Source organism: Falco cherrug, chromosome 6 (genome assembly GCF_023634085.1).
Source record: "Falco cherrug isolate bFalChe1 chromosome 6, bFalChe1.pri, whole genome shotgun sequence".
In the NCBI taxonomy this organism is placed as follows: Eukaryota; Metazoa; Chordata; class Aves; order Falconiformes; family Falconidae; genus Falco; species Falco cherrug.
Window position 1 is genome coordinate 22,252,544 of NC_073702.1, and position 23,437 is coordinate 22,275,980.

Consider the following 23,437-nt stretch of genomic DNA (forward strand, 5'->3'; position numbering starts at 1 on the left):
TATGATTTTTCATGCATTAAGACATAAACAGGATAATAATTCAGCATAGACAGATTTCAAAGCATTATATACACAAAGTTCCCTTGTATAGTCACAGAAACAGGGTTTTTTTGAAAGGAGGAATATTATAACCTATTCTGATGTCTGATTCATATGTATATACATAATGTAATGGAATCACAATAAGAACCTGTGTAATGTATTATTTTAATAACCAGTATTTTAAGTTATATGAGATTTTCTTGAAACAGATAATATATCTGAGGCCTGTCCTTTGCACAGTAACAGATCTGCAGATAAATGCTTTGTCCTAAGAGAAAGAGGGATTATTAATATAATCCCTTTTGTAAACTCACTGATTCAGGATCCTAAACAGCAGATACGGGATCCTAAGGGCAAATGAAGCTGGTGAAAGGTCTGGAGGATGAGTCTTATGAGAAGCAGCTCAGGGAACTGGGGTTGTTTAGTCTGAAAAGATGGAGACTCACAGGGGACCTTATTGCTCTCTACAACTACCTGAAAGGAGGACGTAGGCAGGTGGGGGTAAGCCTCTTCTCTCAAGTAGCAAGTGACAGGACAACAGAAAACAGCCTGAAGTTGCACCAGGGGAGGTTTAGACTGGATATTAGGAAAAATTTCTGCACAGAAAGGGTGGTCAAGCATTGGAACAGGCTTCCCAGGGAGGTTGTGGAATCTCCATCCCTGGAAGTATTCAAAAAACATGTACATGTGGTGCTTCGGGACATGGTTTAGTGGTGGACTTGGCAGTCTTGGGTTAACAGTTGGAGTTTATGATCTTAAAGGTCTTTACCAATTGAAATGATTCTGTAATTCAATAAACTTCTCCCTGACCCAGAACTAAGTATCATCAATATGTCCACAAATCTGTATATTTTAGGGATCTGGGAAGAGTACAAATTAAAAAAATAAAATCTGCCCAAGCAGCAGTTTTTTTATAAAGTAACTCTTTATGTTTATATGAAATGAAAAATCATAGCAAAGAGAAAGAAAGGACATCTTGTGGCAGTAGAAAGATTTTATTGGCATGTATTTGTGACAACCGCTTACGAACAGTGAAGACAAAAAGAAATTATACAGGTCACCTTGCAAAAGTTCACTGACAAAAAACCATTTCTAACTTCTACTTTTAATTCACAAGGGTTTCCTTAAATTTTTAGTATTGTAGTAACACGAAAAGATACTGAAATCATAAGCATTTTTTTAAAAAAAAGTATTGGCTATCTCCCTTTTCTGGAATATCTGCATATTTGCAGTCATAACAATATGCCAGAATAGAGGTTTTTTTCCTATGTACACACTTAAACAGATTATTTATGGCTAAAACATTTTTAAAATTTGAAAACAGACAACAGGAAAGTGTGAGCTCATACGGCTTTTAGCAGCCCTTCTTACAAATTAGCACATAACTTGCTTCTGAATGTGCTCAGCACTTTGGAATTCATTTTGTGCCACATTAACAAATAACCCACACATAAGTGACACCCTACAGAGAACAGCAGGATCACATGGACAAAATTACTAGCTGTCCTTTATAGAAGGCCATCTTAAAACAAAGAAACAAAACAAAAAAAAAAAAAGGAAAAAAATTATCAAAATTTATTTCAGATCCATATGTTGCTAAGAGTCACAAAAAACGATGCAGAGAAACAGAAGACAATCCCCTTTTTAGCTTTTAAAGATTACACTTACCCAAAGAAAACCATGTTCCGTGGCACAGGAATCTGACTCCATTTCTCCAGAGAGGTACAGTTCAGGATTATAAGCAGCACATTCAACCTGCAAACAAAGGAGAAGAGAGCTGTTACCACATTAACAAGGTATGCCTGTTTCTGCATAATTTAGTCTGTAATTAACGAAAACATTTAAGGACATCAAAGAATCACAAAAGGCAAGAAGTCAGTTTAGTCTGTCCAGCTTCCCGTGGGCAGGGTCAGCTGCATGTGTGTTGTTCCCAGTGTGTTCCTGATCTACATTACAGACTTGAAAAGCCAAAACCTACAAATTCTCTAGCTGATCTGTTCAAATGCTTCATGACCTTTATTAAGTTTTTCCAAATACCCAACCTAACATCGTCCTTGCTGTAATCATTAGAGTGTTACTTCTCATTCAGCCACCAAGTACTTCCCTTCTGCAGTGTCCTTTTACATATAAGGCTGATTTATGTCATGACTCTGAGTCTTCTCTTAATTAGGCTAAATTATCATTATAATTTAATTAATTCTATTTTAAAAATTTTAAAATAATTAATTTTCTTATTCTTGTTTTTAAAATTTGTGATTATCACAACTTATCCAACTGGCATCTCTCCAGCAGATATCTAAGGTTCGCATATTTTAGAGTGCGCTTTGCTACCCGAACATGTTGTTTATTCTAGCAGAGCTGTTAGTAGCACTACACCATGATTACCTCTTCTGAAATCTGTTTGTACACATCCCATTGATTATTTTGCTCTTTTAACAATATTACATTCTTAGCCTATCCTTAGCTTGCTAGTCTATTAAGAAATACTTTTACAGACCCTCTACTCAGCCACCTCCTCAATCTTGTGATTGTGAAGCTTGTAAACCTCAAGCTTGTGAAGCACTTTATTTCTGCCCAAGCATACCATGTGTCTGTCCTATTGACTGTCGTGCCTTTTTTCTCCCCCTCAAATTATTTCTCCTTTACTCATTTTGAATTCTAATGCTATCATCCATAGTAATCCTACTCCCTCCCAACTTCATGTCATCATGTTACTATCAGTAGCTTAATAACAATACTCATGATTTTATCATGCAGGTCATTTAAGAAAATCCTGAAAGATAAATACAGACCTTGAGTCTGGTGTAAGTCCACTCCAACTCTGAATATCATTCAAGCACCAAGGCTCTGAAAACGGGCATTTTTATAAGCAGTCATGGATTTCTATTTTCCCTATTTCCCCTAATATCCATGGCAGTGTTACCTACAGCTTATGTAAACACTTTAAAATATACACAAGCAATTCATAACTTTGTAGAGAATAAAAAGGTTTCTGATGAAGTGTGATACTACATTTTTAGACAAGATTCTCTATAATTCACACTAGTGTTCTCACCTCAGACATCAATGTCATTGTGATTATATTGCAGTACTAGAGATAGTGTGGTTAGTATTAACTTAGACAACTTCACCATAACTTGGCAACATCACCTCCCAACAGTGAATAATTAAAATAAAAAGCAACAAACAAGCAGACATAAGTTAGAGTTCTAAATTCCCAGTTTATTTAATTTTCAAGAGTGCAAAGAATTTCCCAAATCTCCCTGAAGTCAGCAGACTTCACCAAGTGATTAGCAGTAGTAAAAATGATGTCATGTATTCAACCAAAGCAGTCTTCTATAAGGATAAAATATGGAAACTGACAGATGATAAAAAGGAAAAAGAAAAAATAAAAGCTATCCATGTCAGTCTAAGCATGTCTCATTTAGCACATGCTGAAGCTATCTACTCGTAGCGGTGATTTACAGTAGCTGTGACAGCTAAACACATCACTAGCGAACGAAAAGACAGCCTGCATGCTGGGTATTTTTCAGGCTGCTTGTTATACCTCTATGTTACTTCGCATCTTAGTCAAAACCGATGATGTTTTTCCATAGTTAAACCCTGGTAGTTTAGCTCTCAATCTTGACAGAAGCTATTTACCTGGAGCGTAACCTTGCTCTGATGGGAGGAATTGTTACAGGCTCCCTAACACCACCGAACAGCCTAAGCAGCATGCAGCAAGATAACAAGCAGGATCAGCCAAGCAAAGGGTCTCGTCCCACCACAAGCTGTGGGCTGACACCCAAACTGCAGCTGAGGCTGCAGAAAACCACCAATAATGCTTAGATGGTCTTTTCTAGTAATATCAAGGACTTAGGAGCATCAGGCATGACAGCTGGGCTCACACCCACATTGTTTTTAGGAGCTGCAAAACTGGCAAAGCTGACCCAGAGCTCAGGCAAATACTGCCGCGCGCTGTATTCTCCTGAGGTGACCAAGGCAAAGACCATGACCCAGCTGTAGGGGCAACAGACTTTTCTTTCCAAAACAAGTGGATCCTGTTGTAACTTGATTACAGGAACTGAGCCTGGACCTTCAAGGCTCCTGGCATGGACCTACAGGACTTACAAATGCATACATAGGCTCTAAGGAAACATAAACATTTTAGGTTTCTGCAAAAAATTAGGTTAATTTGGTTATTTCACTAGTGGTGACTTTAGCAAGTATTCAACACAGGGAAAACTGGCTGTTTAATATGACTACAATTGTATAGCAAACTGGAGACTTTCAGTAGAATTTGGTTGCTGTAAACCACAGCTCTGCCCTGAAAGCCAGTATCAGGAATGGCTTGATTTAATACCACTACACATTTCATATGCAGTTTCAGCTTGCAATTGTTTTCCCCTAACATTCAGGCCTCTATGCTCATACTTGAAGTGAAGTTTACAGCTGAACTTCCCTCCTGTGCAGGCTGTCCTAGCAGTGAGGATCTGCAGACTTACTGCTTTAAGCAGTACCCATGCAATGTTGTTAATTTAACATTGTGATTCTGGCCATACACATCCAATTTTATTTCCATTAGTGTTTTTGCACAAGCATAACTGACTGATGGTCAATAAGAAATCCTGTCGATAGGAAAAAATAATATCCAGCACCCTTCCTTTCCATCTGTTGGTCTGGATATGCTGTACTTATTTTCATCATTAAAGCCAGTGGTCAATATGACTTCAAACTGACACATTACATTAGGAAAAGAACCATTCAAATTATTTCTGTATGATTGTTCAGGACAGAACTACATTTTATATCAGATCTCTTTTTATATCAGATATTGTTTTATATAAATGAATTTTTAAAATTATAACTGTCGCACTCTGTGCAGTAATGAAAATTGGAAATTTGAGGATAATTCTACATAGTTACACCAGTACAGGACAGCTATCGTGGAGATCAGATTCCTGCACTTTGTAAGCTGCAGGTTATACTTTGGAGCCTCAAACAAACACTTGGGAGACTTCAAGACCAGTTCAAAATTCCCAGCAGTTTCCAACAAGTGATGAGTTTACATCTGAAAGCAAATGTCATACTATATAAAAGCAAATACTATGTTCCTTAGTGCCTCAAAAATTGCAGTATTACGCCTTCCTGTGACCCTCTTGGACCTTCCATTGTTACTGGTCTTACACCAAGGTAGTAACTCAAGAGAACTAATAGATGTATTTACACTACGGTATTCTTTAGCAGTTATATCACACAAGAAAAACATTGTAATCCCATATAAAAATTCTGTTCACCTTAAACTCCTGTTGCTTGGCCATCATCACTGGCATGTGTCTAACAAGGAGAGGATGTTTCTCTTTTTTTATTTGATTCCCATCATCTTCCACACAGAACCAACCCAACAAGTTATCCTCCGCTGTAATGAAAAGAACAAACATCCCACAATACTTTCACTGAATAACAACTTACACCTCTCTACAGGAATAGAAATTAATTCTATTAGGATATGAGCAATAGATTACATAGATACTGATAATGTAAAAAAAGAACACCTTACACTAGCAAAATGTTAAGGGTGTTCTTTTAATGATCTTGCCAGTAAGTCATTAAAAGAGGAAAAGCACATCAAACCTCTCCTCAGACTCCAGGAAATCTGTTTTACAAACAGCATTTCTCTGCCTGTGTAAGTGACATCGCTACCAACTACTACTTATCATAATTATAAGGATGCTCCTCCCGGAATGATGGAGACATCTATTCTCTCGTCTTTTGTTTTTGTTATTTTGTCTGTCTTCAGTGAGAAACCATAAAAAGCACTGCATTTTGAGGGTGTGCTGGTGAAACTTGCTTTCTAGCAAGTGTATATAGTCAATGTTTCCCAATTTAGGCCTTCAAAATCCCAGGTATCTTTGGAAATCTATACCCCTTTGCAAACTCAGGATATTAATAACATCACAGGACAGCACATTTTTTAGTCCTCCCACTTAGATCAGATTTGTTTGTGATAATCCCCTCAGTGAAGACTACAGACTTATGTTTAAAACAACCAAACACCACCACCCCAAAAACATAATGATTTAGTTTTACGCATTTAACCGTAGAAATATTGCTTTATATTAAAACTACACCCATAAGTTTATTTCAGGCTCAGAAAGCTAAACGAATGAACCGAACAGCTTTACTGGTATTTCCTAGCTAAAATGATTCTGACCTAAAACTGAGAAATTTAAACCTGAAGTTCAAAGTTTAAAAAGTTCATCAGATCTGAAGAGCTAAGTTTATAATTGAATAACTTCCTCGCCTGTCTGTCCTGTAGTGTATCTCATTCTTGTTGATTTAGACATAACAATTAGTAATGATTATCACAGTTTTCATTAAAATACTGTGGAAATTATATTCATTCATAATGAAACCTCCATCCTATCCATAACATCATTACTCTGAAGCAATACACAATCACTGCTATTTACTGTACTGCAATTTTAATATCTGCAAATAGATTTTTCACAAAATAACAATTTTCTGAAATATAGAAATAAATGCATTATACGTTGGAGAGCTATCTTAATGTGATAGGAAATGTAAGTAACTAAAAATTACCAAGGGCCAGTTTAGCCATTTGTAAATTGTTGATCCAAGATTGTTTGATAGCAGGGGTAAATGTATTGAACACAGCCGTAAAGAAAGTGGGCCGTCCAGACCTGCAAGACATAAAAAAAAAAAAAAAAAAAAAAAAAGGTGCCACTCTAAATGCATTGAGTATGACATACAGTCAAGGCTAGAAATGTTGAGCAAGATGAAATTTCATTATTTTCTAATAATTAGACAAAGACACAGCTCCAGTATAAGCATGCAGGTTATGCTATGCTGTACTCCCGTCTTCCTACACTTTACATGAAACGGTATGAGAACATCCTCCTTGGCGAAGGAATGTAACAGTGCCTGTTCCCTGTTAGCTGTCACTGCCACGGTTCCACTCTTGCTTCTTGCATCTGGAACACAGGGTTGAGGAATGGGAGAAAAACTACAACGCTACCCTGGAACATGCAAGTTCCCAACACTGTGGCATGACAACAGAAGTCAGAGGCTAACTGAAGAGGCAGAAGAGAGGAAGAGCTACAGATTCCCAAATCCTCCCTGGTACATCTATGCCTAATACAAAAACCCATTTAGAAAGTTTTGTAATCAAGAATACTACTGACTTGTCCTGTTTTCCTGGGAGTTGCAGCTGAATTCTACAGCGATCTGCCGCTCTGATTTCATCTTCTTTTTTCAAAATCAGTTTTTGTAAACCTGAGGTCCAGTCATGGGCTACAGATTGGTTTAAGTTCTGAAAAATTAAAAAAGCTAAGATTCAATGCCAGTTTACTGGCCTATTTCCAACAGGCTAACTAAGGTGATCTCTATATGTAACAAGTAATTCCTGGCACCTGGGCCTCATTTAGGTTGCATTTTCATCACAGATAATTTAGCCATATTTGTAAACATGTTTCAAAAATATCTCTAAAAAATTTGCTAACATTTTATCTGCTAATTTAATCTCACATTGCTTAGTTTGATGAGATACCAACAACATTCCCAAGTGTTTGTCAGATGAAGAAATTTAAATTTGCATCAGGTGTATGCACAAGCCTTTCATTTTATTTCAATGAGTAGTTACACAGAACCCACAAAATCTGTTTCTAAAGAAAATTTCATTAAAATGTCTAGAAATTATACTGCCAATTTGGTTTTGTTCAAATCTTTGAGCCAAAATGTTTACAGAGCCATTATGAAAGCTGTCTGTGTGGTTGGAATCTGTTTAAGTAGGATGCTGAAACAATAGCCCTCTGCAAGCAGTGTTCAGAGTAGGTAAAAGCACACCTAATAAAGCATCAATAGTAACAAGTATCCATACACAAAAGTACACTGATTTTCCACAGTCAGAATTTTATAAAATTTGGATTCTTTTTCAAAAATAGAGAAGCTGACCTCATTTCCCAACTAAACTGCTCTATCTTATACATCTCTACCTCGAAATACTGACCAAATTTTAAGTATTTAAAGCATACTTGGCTCTGACTGGCAGCACAGGCAAAAAGGTTTTGCATATGTTAATGGCTGAATATCTTTGGGTATCTGTACTATACATATTCCAAATAGTGCAGCTGAAATTGACCTTCAAACACTTGTGAAATTTTGTCCAAAAGTAGTTTCCGTAAACTTCTTTCACAGTATGTATTTTCACAAAACTTTATGTTTTATTTAATGCCCTTGACTATGAAGGCAAGATTTCCCAAGAGAAACTCAGCTTTCATATATGTATTCACACACACACATAAAACATTTACAGCCTATGCTGGCAGGTAGGAGTTAAAAATTGTGCCTAAATGTACATAAAGCATATAGAACCAAAGGCAAAAAAGCAATTTTTAAAAGTCTTAAGACTGCGGAGAACTCATTCTGAAATTCAGTGTTAAAAGTACTATATCTGTCAGCCAGAATATAAGCTAAATAAAAGGAATGTGAACAAAGCCAAAGCAAATTACTTTCAAAATTCCTCTGAAAATCCTTCTATGTTTTTTGTAATTTGCACTCAGTTTTATGTACAGTTCCCCCTGAAAGCCAGGATTATGAGCTTGGATGGGCATCAAGAGCTTCCTGCAAACAACCATCCTCCTATTGCCTTGCCTAACTGCAAGAATCTGATTTCTTAAGATCAAAATGTAATTTTTTTTCCCCAATAACTACTGAGCAGATGTGGACACTTGTAGTATCCACCTATGCTTAAAAACAAGATTAGAAATATAGCTGTAATCTACTTATAATGCTAAACAGTTAACAGTAAATTAGTTAGCAGAGGTAAAAATTACTACAGTCTTTACAGAAAGAGCTGAAGAATGTCTTGCACAGATCCTAGGGAGAGACAATTACGTTACTTTACAGCAGGAACATATCTGAAAAATAAATCCAGCTTTGTTTATTACCTGATAGTTTCCTTTAAGGCTGCCTATTAATTGACTAATTTGACCAACTACATTCAAGTCATGTAAAAGGTTCTGCAGATCATGGTACAGTTGCCCTGGTCCCATATAGAGCTTATCTAAAATGAATAAAAACATAAGGTTATATATAATAAAAAGACGTCATTCTCAGTTGAAGGAGAACAGCATGACAAAGATAACTTTAACACATATCGCTCTTTCTTAACACTATGAAAATGAAGCTTATTAAAACTGGTGACTCTCTCTCTAGATTGTAAAAACAACTAATGCACCAATGTGCAGCTAAGGTCTTCATTACTTTTGAAAGTCAGAGTGGTTTGTTTACACATATCAATATTTCAGCTTGCTGCTCCAGGTGCTTTTAATGTCCCTCCAGACAGGTAACAGTGAAATGCATCCCAGAAAACTACAGGTACTAGTATATTATCATGTATTAGCTTTGCATGTACGGGCGTTACCAGAGGCATTTCCTCTTAGCTCACCTTATCACTGCCATTTATAGTTACAGTTAAGATTCGACTTTGTTCATCTACTATGATGAAGAGCATTAGGTGTACTTTCAACAAGCAAGCACTAGAACTGTGACAAATATCAAAGCTTCACTGGCCCCAAAAGTCTCTCGCTGACTTGGAAGTTTTGTTTAGCACAAAGCAGCAGACTTGCTCTTAGTTTGAAAACCCTTCCTGAAGGTTGCTTTTGGTCAGATGACAAAGCCAAAAAACGTATTTGTAGCCTTCACTATGGTGGTTTAAAACTCAAAATTAATTTAATTGATCGCAAGTTGGTTCTGGATCGTATATTCACATCCTTACTCTAATACGAGCCTGCAATTTCACTGAACCACTTGACATTTTATTGCAATCATGGTTAAGTGAAAAAAGAATCCGCACTTATATCAGCAACAAATCTTAACATCAGCAGAAGTATTTGCCCTAGCCATAAATAAGTACATATGTTTATAAGATAACACTAACTCAGAAAAGGATTAGTAGGATAAGCTGTCTATTTAAATGCACAAAGCTCGCAGAACCCTACTAATACACTCTCACTCCCAGACATGATGTTAGGAGCGGGACGGCTATGTAATTCTTGAGGAAACAACACCCCCACTTTCCCCTAAAAATACCCCACCCTGACACGAAGTCAGCATGTTTCCCTTTAGCTGAATGACAGGAACTGGGCTGGATTATCTTTGCAGGAAATCCCTGCAGTTTATTTAGCTCACACAGTGTAGAATCCAAACTACAGATCCTTCATGCCTTACCCCAACCCTGGAAGCTAGTTTGCAGGCAGAAAACTTCCCTGAAGCAGAAGGATTTCACCCCTGTGTTGGCAAGAGCACGATCTAAAGATAATGCCAGCTACCCGCTGTGCAGACAGATCAGGACCAGGGACACAAGCCGTGCCACATGGTCTGGCTGCCAGGGCACGTTGGTGCTGGACGCAGCTGCCAGCTAAGACACCGCAAGCACCTCTATTCCCTGAGTCTGCTACAGGGACCGGCGTATAAACCAAAATGCAACAAACCAAACACAAAGCTATCAAAATAGCATAAGGCAGAATATACATGAAAAATAAACATGCACAAGACAATTCTTGAAGCATTAATATATTCTCAGTTGTGTATTTAACTGTATTTTCTAAAGATATTTTCCTGGTTGGATGCATCATACAGATCAAAGCCATCACTGGATGATAGTTTTTTTTAAACGCAATTCACTATGTTAAGCTAGAGGTCTGCCTTAAACCTTGAAAAGTATACAAATTAAAGGCTCAAGGAATATGTTAAGGGTTACTTTATATCTGAATACTCCACTTCACTGCACGAAGATGCAACACATACCTGAGATATTACACATTCCCATGGAATTTCAAATTATTCTCTTGCCTTTAAATCCTCTGGTAAATTGAATCAATGAAAAGATCTCTGTGTATTGCCCTCGAGCACTAAACAAGGGAATGACTGCACTTACTACTATTTACCCAGCCAAATAATAGATGCAACTTTCATCCACCCTTCTTTGCCCATTCTGAATGTTAATTAAAAGAATACTCTAGCCTTTCTTACCCTTGAAAACAAATCAGTCCAGAAGAAAAACTCATTACATTTATTGTACACAATGAAAAGAAATTACTCCAAAGTAGACCTAAGAGGAAGAATTCTGAGATTATGGTCAGTAGACTATGTCTGCAGATCTGTTTAAAAAATGAAATAATTTTCTGGAAATGCAGACTACATACTTTCACTAAGCTGCTTTTTCACTTTCTTCAAACCAAATAAATGAATTCATAGTCTATTCATTTACCTATCTGTTATAATCTCCACTACTAAACAAACCAAACTGGTGCACTCAAAACCATATTACAAATATTTCTGAAATTTATCTTTGTGGATTTGAACCAAGAGAAAATTTACAACTACCAGGCTGTGAAAAGCTGAAAGGTTGTCAGGATTCCCTTGTATACAACTGGTATTTTCATTCAAGTGAATTACATTATTTTAAAGTTTTAAAAACCAAGATCACTCTTGGCAGCTTCGTAAAGACAGAGTTACCCCGATATTTCAATTATATTACTGAAAGCAGGCTGGAGAATGGACACTAACCTGCAGCATATAACAGCCAGCGTTCAGGCAGCTCTTAGATGCTGCAAGACTTTATGCCAATTTTCAACTGAAGCCATAAAGAAAGCTTTAATTACTTAGACAGACTTGCCCTGTGCAATATATACATCCACTGTGCCTGAAAAGAGCTGTCCTCTACAATCTCCTTCCTGAAGCTTAAAATGCTCTTACAAATATCCTTGTTCCAGCCTTAAGAATAAGGCATAGATCTTGAATTTCATTCAGTAATTGTCACCTGAGTCTATTTTGTCTGCACCATGCATATTTTATAAGCTTTTAATAAGTCAAGATAAAAAGGATGCAATAAGTGTGTCAAATCAAATAAACTAACCTTGCATCTGAAATTCTGTCACACAGAAAAAACAGATGGAATTAATTTGAGGCTCATTCATTGAAGACCACATTCTCAGCACAGGATAGGAAGTCAAAAAGCAAATCAACAACTAATTTAAGAGAGCCTGCTTCTATCCTCTGATGTTCAAGAAAAGACAAATGGCTAAATTAAGAAGATATCTGAATAGTCAATCAATGACTAGATCAACAGCCACACCTAATATCATTCCTTTGTGGAGGACCTTAGTGGGCACAGGCTAGAACACCAAAAAATAATAGATCAGCAATGATGGACTCATCAGAAGAGAGTTCTTTGAGAACTGACCACAAGTTACAGCAACTTCCTCTCTGAAGTAGGTCCTGTAAGGGTTACCTAAATGTCTTTTCAAATAGGATTAGCTTCTTGGTAGTTAACAAAATGCTGACTGCTAGGTGATCTGGTTAAGAATTGTCTGACAAGGGTTTTTCCTGGGTGAAGGAGGTCAGGGGGCACTCTAATCTGTTCATCAGCCAAAGACTGGCTGCTTCAGCCCACACATGTTACCTGACCATTGGACTACTGGCTATTTTGGGGTGGGTGTTCACTTTCTTTTTTCCATAGAGAGCACTGAAAAACTCTTGGCTTCACTCCAAAGCAGATACGTGGTTGGTTTCTTTTTGTACTTTGAAATGTTTCACAAACGATAAAGTCATTTCCTTCCCATTTCTAAGCCAGACTTGCTAATTATCAAGCTCCAAAACAACTTATTTTTCCAACGTGAAAAAAACCCCTTCCTGAGTTTAGAGAAGATTCTATCCAGCTCTACACATTCTACATGTTACAGAAGGATGGTGTGCCTGGGCAGGAGAGAAGGCAGTGTGCTGTAACTGACAACCACATACATAGCTTCAGAGGCAATGCTTTTTGCATTCCACCTACAGATCAAGGGTGAAATCTTGGCCGCATCTAAGTTAGCAGGAATTTTTTTTCATCAATTCCTTTGTTGCTAAGATTTTACCAGAGGAATTTGTGCCTCCCTGCAACAGGAAAGTTTACTGCCAACGACCAGTAATTCATGCAGAACACCCAACTCATTCCTCAGCATTGTTATGAGATATATTCAAGGTTAAAAAAGAAAACAAAACTGCCATTTGCTTTAGAGGGAGGAAGGAGGGTAAAACTTAAATTGATTTTTGTTGCTAAGTAAAATTAGGATGGGAAGATTCTCTTTTTATAACAACTGCTCTTTAGTCAAGATATATTTAAGTATAACACTAATAACACTTAATTTACCTGCTTATTTCCCTCCCAGTGTCACTCTCAGCACTACACCTTTAAATTCACCAGTTTTGCCTGGTTTGAAATAATTCTTATAATTGAAACAGAAGCAATTGTAGCCCATTTACATCCACACACTTTCAAAGCCTGCAGGAAACTCCCTGGGTGTGGTTAAAGTTTAACTTGGCTAGGGCAAAATTATGCTTTGGAAGGTTGTGCATAAATACACACACGCAGGAGAGTGTCTGTGTGCTAGTGCTTAGGTGTGGGCAGAGGGGAAGAATTCCCACCTCTGGCAGTGGGCTGATTTGCAAGGGAGCACAGCCAGCAGCTGCAGCTCTTCCCCTGCACAGACAGCACAGCAGCAGCTGCTTTACTGGGCGCTGGTAGAGCAGCTGCTCCCTTGGAAATTTTGTCTATCCAGTTCCTCTAAATTTTCAATTTGCATGGGCATCACAAGCATATTGGATATTGTACTCCTGAACTGATCACACCCTATTCTCCCTTTCCAAGAATTACTATGGGACACGTTTATTTACTGCAGTGATTTCTCACGTGTACGCATTTTCCACTAGCTTTTGCTGTGTGTTCTGATTCTCTCTTGTGAAACACTGATTTTTCACAGATTTATGCCACCGAAGAGGAAAAAGAAAGTATTGCATTGCCTAGAGTAGATGCACCCATCATTTAAACATCTATTCCTGCGTAAGCACATGTAATGGCTCATGTGGTCCCTTCCCACACTAAACTCTTGCTCATTCCCGGTTAGGAGGATTTTTTTCAAGTAATAGTATTGCATAAATCCCAATAGCATGCAAATATAATAAAAGCCTCATTTGGTATACTCTCAATATTGCAACTATTCTTGCAAACATTTCTGTATCCTGTATCACATTAAAGCCAAAGACTTGTTAATAGATACATTCCTGGGTATCTCTTTTAACTGCAAGGTAAGTAAACTTGACAAGATCTGCCTTGAGTACGCTTATAGTAACGACCTCTTCCCCACATGGTTCAAAACCACAGTATATCAATAGAAATTACTTTGAAAAAGCTGTATCGACATGAAGTGAGAACAGACGCATCATGGAAATTCAAGGTCCTTAGAAAGATTACTTTGCTTCTGAGAGACACAGAGCCCTGAAGTCAAATTAGGTGTTACACAAAATGGAAGCTCACAAACACCCACATGTGAAGACCTCAACCAAAACTGAGAAAAGCTATTTTCCTGACAATAGTTCCAGTATTACTGAGGGGTAACACAAAATTAATGGTACGCTTGAAGAACATGCCGGATTTGAAGAATACTCTCTGAAAGGCTAGTAGGTCCTAAATTTGATTTGCCATTTGCAATCTGGTCTTCAAAGCTGAGCGCATTTGTATTGCTTCCTCCCACTGAGCCATCTGTGTGCATCCAGGCAGCATACTGAAACATCAAGTGTTATGAAGTAAAGAGATTTGGAAAAGATTCAATCCTCATCCTGAGCATAAAAATCACCTGGGATGGGGGGCGAAGTTACATGTGTGGGAGGCAACTTTAAAAGCTGCTGTGTCTGAGGAAGGCATAATAAACTGGTACATGTGTAGAATTAAGCACTCAGTACAAATAATAAAAAATAGGCCCCTTCCACAATATTTAAGTCTACATTTCAACTCAAGAAGCTTGTACAGTGTTCCGGAAAGCAAAGCATCAAGATACCAGATGAATTCTCGATCAGTTCATAAAAAACTGGACAGATTTCACGAGATTGTGAACACGTTTAGGTTGAACTATGATCATGTAGCAGTAATATATTTAAAACTGCTTAAGTGCAATCAGAAACAGTCAGAACTGCTTTTTGTTTTAAATGTGACTTTGATGTCCTGGGAATGTTTCACTGATTTTTTTTTTTATCTAGTAATAATAAGCAGACAGCATCCCACTGCTCAGTTTAAGATGCCCACCTTTAGGAAGGACAAAACTGGAGACTGTTTTGAGAGACAACATTATAGCTGAAGTAAAATAGTTTTCTGCAAGGAAAACTAGAAACCATTAATAAGGCCCAAGATTCAATTACTGCAGGTGAGGAATTCTTTCCCTACCTTTGGTACTGGAACCTGCTCCTACCGATAACACTGGTATGGAAAACACACAGGACAAATGCCTTACAGCTTTCTCTAGGCAAGAGAATTTGTCAAATGGTGGAAAAGCTTTCTCCCTGAGGACGTCTAGTGGAACTAATTTTCTTAGCGCAAGTATCAAAGGAGACCTTTATGTGGCATTTTCATATACAAGTGATCTATTTCAGCAATCAATAAACAGATCTGGCAAAAGCATTACGAATATTGGGAATTGCAAGAACATCACCATTCTGATACTGATGTCCATTTTAAGGTATTATTCCCTTTCCCTTTACAAAAACCTCTGCACCAGAACACCTAGCTTTCACTGGAAAGCCAGCGATGAGGTTCCTTTGCTGCACCAAGCCCTTCCCTTGCCAGAACTTGACAAATCCAAGCACCAGCCACACACAAGGGAGGCACGTCCATACGTCTGATCCCTTCTGCCTGGAAACTCTGTATGAGTATTAAAGCCAGTGACAAAGCAGATGAGATTTTATTTTTAAATGCTGAACTACAAGCTTCCTGCATGTTGTGTTAAGTAAGCAAAGTCCCTGACAGTTTCCCCAGCACCACACCCCTCCTATCTGGGTCTTTCCACTTGCTTACTAATGCTGCTTCTGTTTCCAATGTCACTTCAGAGAAGCATGTAGGTGGGTTATGTTTATTCGTTTCTCCTTTATGAGAGCATTTGAATAGGCAATTGGAATTTCAGTAGAATAAATTAAAAGAAAAAAAGTAATCTTGTGAATCCAAAATCCTGGTTTAAGACCTAAATAAGCTCACAGGCCAATTTAAATTTTGTAAGAGAAAAGCAGGCTTTCTGCCTTATCCCCATTTGTTCTTTCATGCCTGTCCTGGTTGCAGCTTTTAGTAATTAGTACAGTGCTGTATATTTTGGCTATGATGTGAGAACAATGTTGATAGTACACTGATCTCCACAGCTGCATGCTCCTGAAAAATCTGAGCCACCATGGCTGAACTGTAGCTCACCTGAGATAACACTGTACTCTCAGGTCCAAACTGCACAAATGTTTAGAGAGTGGTACTAGCCTCCAGGTTTGGAAATTGAAGAAAATGGGAAGTCAGGAATAATCTCAGAAAACAAACTTAGTTGGCAGCCGTCAATGATAAGTTGAGCTGCTACTCACACATAGCTTTACAGCACAACCCTAAATTAAGTTTGGTAACCTAGTACACAAAGAAACAGCACAAACACACACGTAATATTATGTGATAGGCAATAAACCCTGAGATTACTAGAAGAGAAACTGTTAAATTTGTACATGGGGTAAGCAAGCCTAATCACTGATACAGCCAGGACCTATCACCATCATTAACCAATATGAAGAGCATTATCATAAATTTGAAATTACATATTCAGTCTAATCATACTTTAATCACGTAAGCACCTAAAGATAATCTCTATGAGCTTAATTATTGAATCTAATAATCTGAGCCTCTAAAACTCTTTAATGTATTTATTCTCACTGCCACACAAGACAGGGTAGTTCTTCAAGTCCTAATCACAAAGAATCAAATACACATGCCACCCAGTACACATAGAGCAGAGGTGAGAAACAAACCTCCCAAGTCTCAACTCTTGACAAAGTATTTTTAACATGCTTCACATCCCTGTCAGCTGTTAATACCTTGCTCTCAACTGGTAATTACATGAATGTGGAGGCCTGTCTCACTATATGCTCGTTGTATCAGATCTGAACACCAAAGAAACAGGTTGCACAAAAACTACAGTCCAACCGCAAAACTGCTTATACACACACAGCTTGAGCAATGTGAAGATAAAATCAACAGCTTGCAACTGCAAATATTGAGTAAGGTATTAAATTCATAGTGTTATACCATTTGTGAGTAAAATTATGCAATAACACCAAGGAAATGCAAAGCCTCTTGAGATGGTGAGAAGTAGTTCATACATCAAGAGCATGGCTTCAGGATTATATTAAACTCCAGTTAATCCTGACTGCACAGGGAATTTCAGAGATAAAGTCACATAAAGATTTTCTTTCCTGCTGACAGAAGCAGCTGTGCTGTGTCAGAGACGAGGAAGGAAGTGAAAGAACTAGGGAACAACAGGAGGGAGAAACACTGGAGCCCCGATGTGCTGACAAGTATGGACCCCACAGCCTGGCTCCTCAGCAACATGCTAGCTGGGACAACAGCTGGTGCCTTCCTGGACTACGTACTGACTGCAGATATGTATCACAGGAACTCCAGTTCCTGGCTCTGTTCCCATGAGGAAGGAAAGTCCTGGAAGCAAAGAGACTTTAGAGTGAAAGAAAAGAGGTACCATGGCCCTTTCCTCTCACAGGTCCTGAAGGGGAAGGCTGCGGGTAGCACAGACCTGGAAGCCTCTGCCCTCCCAAATTGGGAGAGGAGCTGCACAGGACCTCCAGTGTACACCTGCATTGGCATGGAAGAGCATGACAGGAACTGGATGCAACAGGCAGTGAAAGTATTCATGTGAAGGCATTTAGATGATGAAAGTACTGCAGGGATCTCAAGACAGGTCTGCAGGTGATTGTAAACTGGCCAAGCTGCCAGAGGTTTACACTGGAGTTCCCACCAAACCACCTGTAACAACTCAAGTGGAAATCATACTGTGAGGAGCTTACCTCACTCTTTCATATTCACTTGCTTATAGCTATGTTTCTACATATTTCACTACTCTGTGTAAAAACATGGACGAGACCCCTAAAAACAGTGTATAGGAGGTGAACGTCAAGCCCTATAACCACTATGGTGGATATGAAAGGCAAGCAGATGAATCTTATCCAAAGTGGGTGAGACAAACATGTTAACACCTAATTTATTCTGTGCCTAGTCCACCAGCTAGAAACATATATCTGCTTAAAAAATGAACTATTTCACGTCACCTGGTTTGCTCAGCTGAACAGGCTATTTGGAGATAGACTGATTTAAAATCTCTGGTCTTTTGTTCACATATATCAATGACAGTTTACATTTATAAACATATTACTGTACAGTATCATTTCAATAGTTTTAAAATAAAGTTTTACATTATTACTCTATTTCAGAGGTGAAAGTTAGTTTAACTAGCAATTCATCCCACATCATCCTTTTTAAAACCTTATCATCAATGCTAGAGTTGATATGCCACTTAATGTTTAGTCTTGCTTACTCTGGACATTGTAGTACAATTGTCCAGCCTTGCAGTGATGATAAAGCTAATTTTTATTTTCCCTTCTCCAATTCTGTATTTCTTGTTAGACAAACCAGTAAAAAAACCAGCATTAATGGTAATGGCTATCACAGCAGCACTATCTTTGTTTTCAAGAACTGTTCTTCCACTGGGCAAGACATTGACAGAAACACAGGTGCACACTGTAGCCCACCAAACACTCCTGCCTGTTTCCCTGGCAACACTTGGAGACCTACATAAAATGACTGCATCAAGAAGAAGGAAACTCGGAAGAAAGGAATCATGCCTGCACTTCAGTGTTATGTCACTACATTTGACAGTAAACAAAACCCACAGAGATCAAAGCCACACATGACTGGAAATGGAGTACAAATATATCCCTGGAAGTCGGACCAGGAAAGATGAGAAGCCATGGTGTAGCAGTGCTGAGGTTTGATCTCAGTTACGAACTGTAAACCTGTGAAACAAAAAACAACACTAAAATGCAGCCATAGACATAAATGTGCTAACCTGTTTTTTCTTTTTACTGTTATCTCCTACACTCATCACTGCATGATACATATAGTACAGATGGGTCTTGCTCATTTTCTCTTTCAGCCTTTAGCCATATGGCTCAAATTAAACGGTTCTTTGCTTAAGTAATAGGCTATGCTGCGTATGGCTCCTAATCAACATGACCTGCAGCAGAACACTGCTAACAGGCACTGGTTTCCCAACCAGAAATGACAGGATACTTAGCCCACCCACCTTGCTTCTACAGAGTCTTTCTAGTCTGGTCTTCTTCAATAAAACCGCTGTGAAAAACTTTTAGAGCTCATCATTTTCATTCTTGGGAACCAGGGAACAGGCAACTAGGGGTGGTCACTGTCGCGGCAGCACCAAGCAGGCATTCATCTTGGCACAGAAACCACATTTCACGACCCATCAGCAGTTTGCATAAAGTGCTGCAAACTCTTAACACCACATTCCAGGAACCTGAAAAGCTGAAACTCTGGCCGGTGCATTTGACCTTTGCTCCTATATTCCCGTTTAAGAGCAGTGAAATACATGTATTTTCAGTGATTTTATGTACAGATGGGTGACTTGCAAGTGAAGGTCCACTTCCAGATTCTTCTAGAGGGGAATACAGTACGTTTTTATAAGAAGTGACAAATTTGCTTTTGACTATATTTTTTTATATTTTTGGAAGACATATTTAAAATATGTCATATTGATATGACATACTAAGAAACAGGTTGTATTGATTGCTCTTTCACCCATCCTCTTTTATCAGAAAAGTATGGGTAACATTTAACTTTCTTAGTGCTCTCTTTCCATAAATTCAATTCAACTTCTCACCCATTTTGATTGAAAAATTATCATTTACTAGGATACAGCTATGTAGTAAACTTCCTCAAAAGCCAACAACAACAAAAGAATCCCTAATAAACCAAACCCCAAGGAAACAGCCAACAGATAAATCCCTTCAATTACTAAAGATCATTCAGGACAAAGCAGCATATAATAGCAAAAAAGATAACATCACAATAAACGCATTAATTGCTTCAGATGCTTACAGCATCTAAAGTAACAAATAAAGACAGAAAAATTAGCAAAAAATAGTTAGCAATAACCTAGTATTTGAATAGGCACTGATTACTCTTTCAATTCCTCTATGATATAACTTGATTATCAAAGATAGCAATTTACCTGTGGGCAGGTTTAAGTGATCTGTGGCCTCCCTTTAGACTCCCTCCAGACACATTAGGTGTCTGAGGTACTTTGAGTGCTTAGGGTTCCTGCCCAGAGCACAGTGTATTTTATAGTTGCAGAAACCAAGGTACAGAAGTAGCAAGACTCCCACAAACATACAAGCAAACCTGTGACAGAGCAAATACTAAAATTCAGGAACCTTAAACTTGATGTTCATTTCCCTAGGTCCACAATAAGCAGGTTACCTATAGACATCTTGGAATAAAACAAAACAGAATAAAGAAAAACAAAACCAAACCAGTATCCCAGCTGTGAATGCTGAATCCATTGTTTTCAGTAGTTCACAGACAGAGGAGGTGAAATCAATGCATGTATCAACACAACTGTGTGGAAGAACAGAATTCACTAGTTAGCATTACGTAAGGAAGAAGTATAATTAAGGAAAGTGTCTCATTTTGAGCTTTTCAACCATTTATAGGCTAGGGTCATCCCTATATTACATAATACTTTTGCTGAGTTCTTTTTGGGCCTTGAAAACAAGGTTCTTGCTTCATAGAATCTTAGAATCATAGAATGGTTTGGGTTGAAAGGGACCTTTAAAGGTCACCTAGTCCAACTCCCCTGCAATAAGCAGGGACACCTTCCACTAGATCAGGTTGCTCAGAGCCCCATCCAACCTGACCTTGAAAGTTTCCAGGGATGGGGCACCTACCACCTCTCTGGGCAACCTGTGCCAGTGCTTTAACGCTCTCATCATAAAAAATGTCTTCTTTACATCTAGTCTGCATCTAACTCTTTTAGTTTAAAACCGTTACCCCGTGTTCTATTGCAACAGGGCCCACTAAAAGGCCTATCCACTTAGCAGCCTCACCTACCATTATAGTAGTTTTCTTATCTCACCATAGAATCAAGTCAAATGCTCCCGTAACCACCTAAACCACGCTTCAAATACCTCTTACTGAACTCCATTACACGACACAATTCTTTCAGCACAAGTAAATCAAACCCAAGAACGTACAACTTCCTACTCATGCTGAAAATATTCCTCTTTTGCTATATTAATTCAAATTTTTAGTACTATGAATGTGTCTGTCCTTCTGCACATGGACTAACTGGGAGGGAGAGGACAACAGCAGTAGCCTACCAGAAACAGTACATGGATTTAATAGGGAAAAAATTCATCTTCCATCTTTCTGCAAATGGTTCTACAGAAGAAAATTCACACATCAGGCTTCTGTCACAAAGAGTTAAGCTAACTACTTCCACAGGAACTGTCCAGTTGGCATGCCAGAGACTCATACTCACAGACATTCAAGCAAGATTAACTCCGATACATGAAATAGGACTTTGCCTAATTTGCTCAGAGGAATGCGATCCGATAAATGTGCTATTTTTTTCTGAAGACTGAGAATGAAATGTTTTCTGCTTTAAATATCATTACAGGAAGCAAACACAAGTTATAATTGCACTCCATCAGGATACAATATTAGAACCATACAAATAAAGGATTCTGCCAAACAGCTGAGGCTTCAATCCTTCTCCATAAATAAAAGAACCTATAGTCTACTTCTGTTGTATCCCTCTAGCACCAAGAATAAAACAAAAGCACAGCAAGGACTGGAACAGCATAGCAGAATACACCCTAGGAAAATTTTCCTGCCTTCCCCCATGTACCCTCAGGCCACACAGTTTCTCCTGCCAAAAGACAAAGGGCTTAAAAAAAAACAGCCATGAACTTAACAACCCCTGAAAGTGTTCTCTAGAATTCAGAGACAAAAGACTGGTATGCAAAGCAGAACTGGGTACAAAACTGCAAACTGATGATTTTGCCAAGTGAAAACCAAGTTCACACAGCCCTTGCTTTCCACTGTAGAACAGTACTAAAGCATGCCCTTGGTTTATGCATATTCATAAAACCTTTCAACCTTTCAGCAGTTGCATATTACAACATGTACGATATGAATTCAAATTCATCTATTAATTTCTCTGTAACACCCAAAGTTTGCATCCTTTAACAATACTATCCTTTCTTGCAGCATCGTAGAAAGCACCAATTGCATTTAGCCAATAATAGTTTAAATTATACAGTAAGATACAGTTATGACAGTTGCCTCCTCATAAAAAGGATTTTGGCTGAGAAAAAAGTGCCACGATAAGAGAAATGCAGCTAATAATCAGTAATCCTCACAATAACAAACTAGAATCCATTAAGAGTCCTTGTTAATCACAGCAGTAATGTGAGAATGCCAACTTTATACAGGGGTCAAGTACTTAACCTGATGAGTTACAGATAGAAAACAACTTTTCTCAGTCTTCTAGAAACAGAAGAAATGACCCCCCTACTTCTTAATGCTTTTACACAGAATCATCATCATTCTGTATCTCTCCAGCTCCCAGAAACTGGAAATGAAAGCTGAAAATAAGGTCTGAAACATGGTTCTGTGTGATGGAAACAGGATTCTGCCTGCAGCATCACAAATTGTTCTTGATGTTATTAAAACCACACACTATGAGGCCACTGGGATTTCACCACAGCACTTGGTATACTTTGAAAACAGAAGGAAACATGATATAACTTTATGACAACCGTTAAGTCAAGCAGTTTCAGGCAAAGAATCGACAATATTTTGTTGGTAGTGTTTTGGAGTTTGTGGTTAATACCCAACAATCTCATGATTGTTGATCCCAAAAAACATGATACTACCATGAAAAAAATTGTGTCATCATCAACTATAAAATGCAGCGTGTTGGTGGGTGCAAATAAACAAGCAACAGTGAACCATTACACAAAATCTTACCAGTCCTTTCCCGCTGCAGGCAGGCTGAACTTTCTGAGCTTCTGCACCTTTAGAGGCCAAGATGACTGGAACTAAGGGGGCAACTCTACAGAATAACTAACACAATTAGGTGTGTATTCAAACTCGTCTACACAGGCCAATTTGGACAAGTCTGCATTCAAAGTAAAACTAGCACAGACACAGCAGTACATGCAAATAGCAAGGCTACACTCTTGCTCTTTCATGATGGGTTATATTCAATTTAGCTCGATCATTTGGCAGAAACATTTGATTAAAGCTGAGGGAAGATTTATTCATTTGTATAACCAGAATCTTTCATAAGCATTTTATTTCTTAGCTTTTGATCCCTTTTACTAGGGCAAGACTGAATTAATGCAACGATCAGAGCTTACCAAGAGGACAGTTGTTCAGCTCATCTTTTACCTACTGATTACCATTTAA

At 38.2% G+C, this 23,437-nt stretch overlaps 1 protein-coding gene across 4 annotated transcripts in view; it reads right to left on the minus strand.

Moving 5' to 3' along the window:
• ARHGEF10 (Rho guanine nucleotide exchange factor 10) overlaps window positions 1–23,437 on the minus strand; it is a 117,124-nt gene that overhangs the window by 33,841 nt on the left and 59,846 nt on the right. For all 4 annotated transcript variants that reach the window (XM_055714307.1, XM_055714309.1, XM_055714305.1 and 1 more), the window contains 5 exons: window positions 8,991–9,106; window positions 7,227–7,354; window positions 6,625–6,725; window positions 5,319–5,440; window positions 1,711–1,797 (listed from right to left, as the gene is read on the minus strand). In XM_055714307.1, coding sequence (XP_055570282.1) covers window positions 1,711–1,797; window positions 5,319–5,440; window positions 6,625–6,725; window positions 7,227–7,354; window positions 8,991–9,106 — 554 coding nt within the window. The remainder of the gene's footprint in view (window positions 1–1,710; window positions 1,798–5,318; window positions 5,441–6,624; window positions 6,726–7,226; window positions 7,355–8,990; window positions 9,107–23,437) is intronic.